General features: G+C 38.2%; 1 protein-coding gene across 1 annotated transcript in view; it reads right to left on the bottom strand.

The window, feature by feature from the left end:
* Window positions 1-2,454, bottom strand: part of LOC101999848 (kelch repeat and BTB domain-containing protein 7-like) — a 9,555-nt gene extending 7,101 nt beyond the window's left edge. Inside the window, exon 1 of the mRNA XM_005368511.2 lies at window positions 417-2,454. Coding sequence (XP_005368568.2) covers window positions 417-2,454 — 2,038 coding nt within the window. The remainder of the gene's footprint in view (window positions 1-416) is intronic.
* Window positions 2,455-10,888: the final 8,434 nt, after the last annotated feature.

Genomic DNA, 10,888 nt, shown 5'->3' on the forward strand with positions numbered 1-10,888 from the left:
GAGAGGGACTTGATCAGGGGAGGGGGAGGGAAATGGGAGGCGGTGGCGGGGAGGAGGCAGAAATCCTTAATAAATAAATAAATTTTAAAAAAAAGAAAAAAATAAATTTCCTCAATTTCCTAGTTAAAAAAAAAAGGAAAATCAAAATCTAAACATACTAATTAACAGCAACAACAAATTCACTAACAGTTCACTATCCTTGTTTTATTACGGGCTTTCAGCACAGTTAATTATTGAAATAAGTTGATTTTATGTCAAAATCTATAAATTTTATATATTGCATTAATATTTCTAAACCAAATCTACAGTCCCAATCAACTGTGTCTTTTACTGAAAATTGAGTATCATTTTAAGATACATTCCATACAGTAGAAATATCTTATTGTCTCAAAACCTTTACAAAGACCCCTGCCTACCTGGTGTATTTTGCCGAGGTGCAACCTGAACCCACACTTCATCTTCAGAAAGTGAACTTGAAGTTCCTGATTCAGAGTCCGAGTCACTGAAATCGTAGAAGGCCCATTCAGTGCTAGAGTCACTCGTTGCATCATCTTCGCCAATGATGACATCCTGACCAGGTTCAAGATAGGAAGGATAAACTCGAGTACTCAAGCAAATAAAGCCAGAGAAAAACTTCACAAGATCTAACATGGTTCCTATGTTAATCCACTGGTTTTCTCTAGTATCATATTCATAGACTATCACACGGTTCTTTTTCCATTGAGGGGTGGTAGCAGTGATGAGCAGCAACTTTTGACTATAACTGACAATCTGGTAGTTGTGGATTTCTGAGTCCAATGGAATATTACTAATCTGCCTCCACTTTCCTCTGGCTGGGTTGTAGACCTTCACAACTGGCGTGTCACAAATACAATAGATTTCGTCTTTGAAGACACAGGCATCCTTAAAGTCATTTTGCTTAAGAGAAGCACAATTCAACCACCTATTATGGCTAGGATCATAACAGACCATGCGCTTACTGTTGACAGCATAAAGACAATGCTGAACCACTATTAGTTCAAAGGAATAAAAGGAGTGGGGTACAGGAGCGACTAGTGTCCACTGGTTCCTCTGAACACTATAACATTCCATTTCCCTCAATTTAGCTCCAGTAATTGGATTTCTCCCACCCAAAATGTAAACGTAGCCATCCAGGTATGCAATGTCCATGCCCTCCCTACACAGCAAGCGGTTTTCCAGTTGATGCCAACAATTTAAGACTGGTTTATAGACCCATAGGTCTTTCCTGAACTGGGCAGCAAGGTAGATGTCATGGTCTGGAGAGACACAAACAGCCGAGGGGGTAATGTTACGAGCGTGTGCCAAGTGCGTCAAAGGAGATGGCATTGTGTAAATATCTTCAGAATAAGGGTCATAGCAGAGAAAAGGATCTCTGGGGTGTCCAAAAAAGATTACCATCTCTTTGGCACACATACCCAACCTTCGGGGTGGATTTTCAGCTACAGAAACAACAGAACTGCTGCTACTGCAGCTATTGCTGCTGTCTGGCTTGGGTGCTACTGCCTTGTAGGGCGGATGACCAAAATGCAGCTGCAGGAGGGCCCCTGCAATAATGTCCAGGCAGTACTTCTTCACCATAGGCTTGGTTAGTAGCCCTTCCAGGTAGTCCTGATCTTCTGCACGGAAGAGTGCCCAACGAATATACTTAAAGACTGCTGCAGCACTGGGGCCTCGCTCTTCAGGAGCAGCCTCGAGCCACTGCAAGGCCACATCACACACCGTCTTCTCACTCTCTACATTCAGACTATCTAGACTCAGGATCGGCGCCAGCTGCACCGGGGTCAGATCTGCCAGTGTCTCCTCAAGATTGGAACCCATCCTGCTGAGCTGCTTGAAGTTGGAAGCTATGAAGGCCTGGGTCTGTGAGTGCAGCATGTGATCGTGAAAAGCATCAGCAAATTTGAGGATGGCAATGCAGTTGGTCAGGTCAAGCCGGCGAGCCATGAAGGAAGCACAGGCTTCCCGCACATACAGAAGTTGGAACATATCTGAGGCCACGTATAAGTGCTGCACTTTGGCCTCAGTAAGGGACAAGCGGCCCGTGTAGCAGTAGTTGACCAAGACATCGAAAGACTCAATATCCACATCACGGATGGTCACCCTGGATTGCTGGCTCTCATACATACCGCTTGTAAACATGGTTTTGAAGTAGGGACTCGCTGCTGCCAGCACGTTGCGGTTGCACGAGAAGAGGCGCCTGGTGCTAGGCTCGCTGCCGGGTGTCACCACCTCGATGGTCACATCACACAGCATTCGCGTATCGTAAAAATTCTTGAGCTGGGCCAGGAGGGCTGCAGAATGTCCAGTATCCTCTAACTCCTCGGCTCCCGCGAAAAAAGCCGACACCGAGGGCTTGGAAATCCTATTGGACCGCCTCCCTCTGCTGCCACTGGCAAGGAGGGAAGAATGCGGTCTGTCTTCCCAGGACTGCATGGTGGAGATGGAAGCAGGGTGCGGAGGGCCAGAATGGCTCCTCCTTACACCTTTCTTGCCAATGGCCCCCGTACAGACTGGGTTAGCGGAGGCAGTTACTCCGCTACTGTGCTGCCTCCCTTTATTACGTAGCCTGGATCTGAGCCATTGGTTCCCTTGGCACCCTTTCTCTGTCCCGCTCACCCTCAGAAGACCACACCCACTTTCTCAATAGCTTGTTTTTGTACCCTGTGGGACAGCAGCTTTGGCACCTCTAGAGTACCCACTTCGAATGTATATGTTAATTATAAATTATATGGGTTGAGTTTCATTGGAAGAACTGGAGTAAATACACTCCAATTACACTAGAGAAATAAATATGACTAAGCTGCTGAAATGATTTAATCACTTGTTTACTTGTTTTTCGATTAGAATGAGCTTGAATAAGGACATAGAACATCAACTTAGGTTTTACATTTCTTAAAGTCTTGCTTCTCCATTAACTATGAAGCCTTCATAGCACTGAATGAAATACATCTTGGAACATAACAATTATTCCTAAGAATTCAAAGATCTTAGAGTAATCCATTCCTTTCTGACCTTATTATATATTTACATTCACAAAGTTAAGGCTAACCACATACCAAAAATCAGGTGTCAGTGTATTTCCAACGTTGTCTTCCTTCTTCACGGAATTGAACTGTGTATAGTATTAATCTTGTTTTAACCTTTTTTTGCCTTGCTTAATATCAGAGATAATATCCTTTATGTTAAATATAATGTATTTATCACCTTGTCTCCAAGAACAAAAACCACAACAGATTGGAAGACTCAGGAATTGTTTTTGAAACATTCTTTTCTCAGTCATCAAGGTCTTCTATTAAGGGATATCATATATATGTTATTAATTATACATTATATATGTTATATTATGTATATGTTTGATATATTGCATCTGAAATAATGTTTATTACACTATAGTTAATATACATTAAATTTGAATGTTAGCAAACAAGATTTTGAGTCTAGTGAAGAATCAAAGGAAATACTCTTTTCTCAGTCATCAAGGTCTTCTATTAAGGGATATCATATATATGTTATTAATTATACATTATATATGTTGTATTATGTATATGTTTGATATATTGCATCTGAAATAATGTTTATTACACTATAGTTAATATACATTAAATTTGAATGTTAGCAAACAAGATTTTGAGTCTAGTGAAGAATCAAAGGAAATACTCTTTTAGTATATATTAATTATGTGACTCTAAATGAAAGTTTGTAAAGACATAATTAAGTTGAATGCCTGTATTTTCACTTTTCCAACTAGATTTTCATTTTTCTGTCCATCCAAAAAGTATCCTCACGTACAAGATACAAATGGAGTAACAATTTAAAATGCAGGTTTTATATGAATATTTATTTATGTAATAAATTTATTTGCATGTACAACAGACAAAAGAGTTGAGAATTTAAAATACCATTGTGAATGGCATATTTTTAGACAGTATCCCACCATGTAGTTTAGGCTGTACTCAAACTCATGAATTTCTTACCTTAGCTGCCCAAGTGCCTAGGGTTACAGGTATGCACTATTATGTCAAGCATGAATGTTACATATTGAAATTTGTAAAATTGTAGAGTTTTAGAAAGAATTCAGTTGATATATTTTGTCTAGAATATAGCAAAGTATTTCAATTCCATTTACTAGGTACAATACCTTACCATGTCAAAATGATTCTTCATAGAATCATAATGTTTTCCCAAGTACTCCTGTTTTGTTGCTCACCTGTCACTGACTTAGAATCATTTTCTGAAAATGAACTATTGTATAGCATTTACTTTATTAAGTATTCAATGTGGCTACATACACTTATTAAGATACAAAGCATTTATTTAGCTAGCTCAAATAACTCTAGTAATTATGTCAGTAATTACGTGCTACAAAGGTTAATGTGCATAATTACTTGAAGCTTTGAAAATTTATTCTCTATTTTGGAATGTTTACAAACTGATGCAACATTTTAGAAACCAATGTTTTTCATTATTGAGGATAAAAGAGACTTTTTTTTATTTGTATTTTTACTGCAGTCATAATGGATTTCTGGTATCATAGAATATTCTACCTCCATTAATATCCTCAACTAAATCTACAGCAATGTGTCCTATTATATTACACACATGTATTATCTCATGTATTTTAATGAAGAGAGTAATTTTCTCTGAATTATGAAAAGTAATTTTAACTTCATGACTTTCAGTTGCAGCATCTCTTAAGTAGGAGCTGTTATGTTTAATTTATAGTGTTGTTTCAAGACTGTAATGAGTTCTTGGATAAAATAAGCATCACTTCTTAACTATTCCCTCATCCAAGTGCACGTGTATGCTGGAGTCCAAGCACACAATGTAGTATGGCTGACTTTAAGAGATAAAGATCAGAATAACTGAATTATCTAGAAGTTGGTCAGTAAGTCATCATAGAAAGACTGTGGAGAACATGCTCTGAGATCATGAAACAACACCTGCACAGCCCTGGCTGAGAAATAGTCTGCAAATACCCAGGATTAAACTACCCGAGACTTACTACTATGCTGCTGCGGGATGGTGACATTAGAGACCCTTTCCTGCTCTAGGGCTTTGGAGTTTTCAAACAGCCAAAGAGACAAGATCAGTTTAATGCTATGCTGATGCTCCCAGTGTCCCTTGGAAAATTGAAGACATGTAGAAGGAAGAACTATGCTCTAAAGCAGAGAGCTGCTCTTTTGATGATGGATCAAGCTGTAAACAATTTAGGTTTTACAGCCCGTATATCTTTCCCACTCTTCACGCTTTTGCTTTTTTTCTTCATCCCTCTTTAAAAAGATGTTTAAAATAATTTCTTGTTAAGCTGTTGAGAACTTTGTACATATTTTGGCAATATTCACTCTCTCTTCCAACTCCTCCCAGATCCACCTTTTATTTGATATACACCCAATGTTGTGTCATCGTTTTTTAATACTCATCTGTAATACCCGATTTTGTGTTACACCCTCGGTACAGTTCGCGCGCCACTGTACCATACACGAGTTGGGCAAAGGCCTGGAGATTGAAATAACACACAAGGAGACCAGGGTCATTCGAAAGGAGGTCAGCCAAAGGCAGGTTTATTCAGACTTGGGGAAGTCCTTATCTACCTAACTGCAGCACAAGGACCTCTGCCCAGGCAGGTGGGAAATTACCATATCAACAATGGAGTCAATGCCCTGCAGCTAATCACCAGGTGGGGCAGGGGAAGCACAGGAACTAACAGAATGCTTTGTCAGTTGACCAGAAACTGTCCTCCAGATGCACCCCAGGAACAAGGGCAGACCCAGGCCCTACACTCATCACATACAGTTTTCCCTGTTCATATATCCTTGCAAGTATGGCCTTCCACTGGAGAGTTTTTTTTTTCTTTTCCTTTTCCTATCTTCTGAGACAGGATCTCTGAATATAGACTAGCCTTGCCTGATGTGGGATGTCCGTGTGTGTGTGTGTGTGTGTGTGTGTGTGTGTGTGTGTGTGTGTGTTGCTTTTATTGGCTAATGAATAAAGCTGTCTCTGCCAATGGCTTAGCAGAGTAAAGCCAGGTGAAAAATCTGAGCAGTGATATATAGAGAGTAGGTAGAGTCAAAGAGATGCCATGTAGCTGCTGAAGGATACAGATGCTGGGACCTTAGTGGTACGCCACAGCCTTATGGTGATACACAGATTAATAGAAATGGGTTTATTTAAAATGTAAGAGTTAGCTAATAAGAAGCCTGAGGTAATAGACCAATCAGTGTTGTATTTAATGTGGTTTCTGTGTAATTATTCGGGTCTGGATGACCCAGAAACAAATAAGCAGTCTCCATTTATACTTGCTTCCCAATCATAGAGTTTGTCCGGCCTCTTCTTCTTGAGTCCTTTTATTAATGGTATGTGCCACAATGTGCAGGTGACTGGGACATTTTCAACTTACAATAAGGTACATTCTTTTTGAATTTCGATTAAAATATAATTATATATATTCCCTCCTGCCTTCAACTTCTCCCATATTCTGGATCATTCCCTCATAATATATGGCCGCTTTTTCTTTGATTGTTATCGTTACATGCATATATCACACATAAATATATAAACATAATTTGCTGAGTTTATTTTGTGACATATATCATATATTCTTTTACACACACACACACACACACACACACACACACACACACACACACATATATGAATTCAGGGATGACCATTGGATATAGGATAGCCAATTCGGGAAATTATCTATTGGATGTTTGGACTCGTGAGATTTTCCCCTTCTGTGTTAGGATATTTTACTTCTGTCATTGTTCAGATCATGTTCAAGCAGCCATATCATTGATGTATCATAGCTAAAAATTCTCTGTTAGTTTGAGGAGACACAATCTCACAGTAGACTTCCTGATCCTCTGGCTCTTAGTGTCTTTCTGCCACCTTTTCTACAATGTTTCTTTAAGGATGGGGGTTGTGTTGTATATGCATCAGTTGGGGCTGATAATTAGTAGCTTTCTGAATTTTAATCAGCTATGGCTTTTTGTAATGGTCTTTGTCTGCTGTAAAAACAAGTTTCTTGGATGAATGTTAGTGCTCTATTTTTCTGTGGGAATAAGGAAAATATTTAGAATGCAGTTGGAGTTCTAATGGTTAAGGAAAGTGGCAGTAGGCTTTCTTCCAAGATCTATTATATTGTTATCCTCATCTAGTTGGCCAGATTTCAAGTGCCAGTCATGACTTTCCTCCTGTTGAGTAGGTTGTAAGTCTAGCTACACATCTTTTGGTTACTGGTAAGATATAAGTGCATCTGTAGAAATATCTTGCTTTAGTGGTCGTGGGAATAGAGTCAGAAAGGAACTGTTGATTGTTTCACTTCCTTGGTATCTTTCACAGCACTGTACAGTACTATGAAAGGAAGTCCTCAGGGAGTAAGCTTTCAGGTCAGATCCAGCTTGGATCCTCCAATTCCTTTGTCTAAAGTGCACAGTCTCCTCAGCAATAGACTTTGATGGATAATTCTGTCTTTCAACTTGAGAACATATGGAACCCGCTAAAACCCATGCTTCTGGGCACAGCTGTGAATAATTTTCTTGACTAGATCATTTGAGGTATGTTTTCTGAGGAGCAAGAAACCCAGAACTCACAGGCAGGGAGCAGAAACCGGAAGCTGCGCAAGTCACCATGCTGCAAGAAACCGCCACAAGGAATGCAGCAGTCATGTGTGTGCTTGGGAAATTTCCAAGTTGCCACACACAGTTAACTCTGCTGTGGAGAGGATTCTACAAAACAAACAAGCAAACAAACAAACCTCTTAGGTAAAGGCAAGCCAAGTGGGCAGGATTGGGAGACTGGGCCATGGAACAACTAGGTCCTTAGGCCATCCACCTGGTAGGCGGTAGGCGTGGAGTTTGAATCCATGTGGGAGCCAAATGTGGAATGAATTCTTAAAAGAAATCCCATACTAGCTCAGAATTGAGAAGCAGATGGATATTTATTTGGGGGTAAACTTACATATCAGTATTCTGTGCTTGAATGGAGAACAGAGATCGAATCCAGCAATCCAAAAGAGCAGCAGGGGGAGAAGGGGCTGATGCAGGCTCTGCATCAGCATATTATATAGTATAAGAGGCCACACCCCAGTAGGCCGGTAACCACAAGCTGTAACACTTTCTACAGAAGAGGTAAAAAGACCAACTTTAAGTTTGGGCTACAACTTCTGTTGGTAACCTACACAAAAGAGCATAGTAGAAGGAAGCTTTGGATTTTTGCATGCTTGCCTCCACTCTTACAGTCAACTTTATCAAATGACTGAGGCAGTCTTTCTCCAGTATTAAAAACAACTTTGAAATTCCAGTTTAGAAGACCAGATGATCTCTAGGAATTCCCTCAGACTACACCATCAGATAGTTTATTGCTGACATGTCCAGTCTCATGGACTAAACAACTACTGGATTTGTGGACATTCTTTAAAAGACAACCACTGTTGAATTACAAAGATCACAGCTTGTAAGCCATTTTAATACACACACACACACACACACACACACACACATATATATATATATATATATATATATATATATATATATATATATATATATATGCGCATTACAAACTCCTGACTAATGCTGAGACCCATCCTCAACTTCTGGGAGGCAATTAGATGCAATAGCAATAGCCTACATTGTTTTGAGAATCTCTTCGATTACTCTTTCTCTGACCAACAACTTGAAAGGGAGTTTCTTATTCCTAGCACTGTGGATTTTGCTGAATAGTCTATAGCTCCTGTGAGAAGCATTATTTTCCCAAAAGGCATAATTTCCTTGGAAAATGTATATAATCACATTTTTATATGTATTATTGTAACTTTCCTTAAGTATAAATAATGTGACCACCTATGACTTTTTCAAATGTCTTTAGTGCTTTTTATTCCTCCTTCCTCCCTTTGCCTCTGTATTGACTCCTCTGTCTTCACCAGTTAAACTCTTCTCCCGATTTTCCTCATTTACTTCTTTATCTCACTTGCATCCTGCTATTCAGCTTTCTAGAGTGTCCCCCATGGTCATTTTTACCCCTAGTTTTTGTATTTATGCCATTATAAATTTACATCAGGAGATTTGGAACTAGAAATTGCAAATGAGAGGGGTACATGTGGTGTTTGTTCTTCTGAGTCTGTGATACTTTACTCAATATATTTTTCTAATTCCATCAATTTACCTGTAACATTCATCATGTATTTTTCTTTACAGCCGAATAATATCCATTGTCTATTTTCATCACTGTTTTATTATCTATTCCTTTTCTGCAGGAAATTTAGAACAGAGTAAAATATGTTGGCCTGTTTTTCTATACCTCTGAACTATGGCTATTTTGTGTATTTTTGAATGGAGTCTTCAAAAAAGAGTAAAAAGTACAGAAAATATTAATGGCTCAGTGGTATAGAAAATATGCCTATGTACTTTGCTGTCTGCTTCTCAACTGTCCAGCTTATTAAAATGTGCATCACAACCACATATAGGGTCATGTCACTGAATATGGAGGTGATAAAAGTCAACATCTGTAAGGATTTTTAATGTACCTTAGGTACAGGGTAATAATTCAAAATCAAATATATATTGAATCTGCTATTCTCAAGGTAGTGCTCACCGTTGTTGTACTGTGTTTTCATTTCTGACTAAGTCCTAAGATATAATGAGTTCCCTTTGTATCGTACATGTTCACCTGCTATGTACCATCCAGGATACAATTTTAGCATCTGTATGTTATGAGTTGTCACATTTTACTATAAAGTTTTCTTCTATTATGGGAATACAATGGCTTAATGATCAAAAACAATGTCAGTATCAGACTAGTATAGTTTTGGATTGTATTGTGGTAGGAAGTTTGATTTTAAACATTACTCTTTTGAGTTGCTGATTGAGTCTCATGAAAAGTAATTGAATTTATTTTGGTTTGGGGTTAGGACAGAATTTCTAACCATTTTTGAAATAGCCGTAAACATACTTCTGTCATTTTTCACTATTTACTTATGTGAAGTGGCCCTAAGAGAATTGACAATTACCAAATCAAAATAACAATCAACTCTGGAAAATGTTGAAGATGCTCAGCATCCTGTATAAAGTATTCAGTCAAGATGCAATTTTTATCTAAAAGTAAATATTCATCTCATCAAAAGGAAGTTTCATTTTATCTTTAATAAATGGTAAAATTATATGTATAATAAAGAATTCTTTGAAACAAATTTCATGCCAGGCCTGGTGCCTCATACTTTCAACCCCTGAACTTGTGAGGTGGAAACAGGTGAATCTATGTGATTTCTAGGTTAACCTAGTCTGTATCATGAGGTCCAGGTTGTGAATAAATAAAACAAAATTGTTTTTTATGTCTTCTAAGCACATGTTTGATTTGCATACCTGGTTTATAAACCTATATATCTAAGGTTACATAAAAATGTATTGGATCAAAAGAAGTAGTCAATGAAAATCATGTAAGAACGGACAAAAGGTAAGATCTAAGATAGAATCCTATTATAAATTCTTATCGAGCAGCTTTTTGAAAATGGGGTCTTTTTTCCATGTTTTCGGGAGATTTGAGGACCGATTGGGATTTTCAGAAATCTATCTTACCAATATGGAAGACCCAAATTCTCCAAATTCCTGGTAATTAGAAGCGAATTGTGTTAAAGTAAATATATACTATTTAGAATAATATAAAAAAATAGTCTCCATAACACAAATAAAAAATAGCATGTATTGTAAAAGATATTGAACAAGTAGTATGCATTTAGAAAAATCAGAAAAGGAAAGCTAATTCTAACCTTTCCAAATGAGATTAACCACATAATTTTCCTCGAGATTTTTAGGGACATTATTTTCTTCTACACTCTTCCTCTTTACTCAGGTGCCCGCAGAGCAGC

The sequence above is a fragment of the Microtus ochrogaster genome, unplaced genomic scaffold (genome assembly GCF_000317375.1).
Source record: "Microtus ochrogaster isolate Prairie Vole_2 unplaced genomic scaffold, MicOch1.0 UNK34, whole genome shotgun sequence".
Lineage (NCBI taxonomy): Eukaryota > Metazoa > Chordata > Mammalia > Rodentia > Cricetidae > Microtus > Microtus ochrogaster.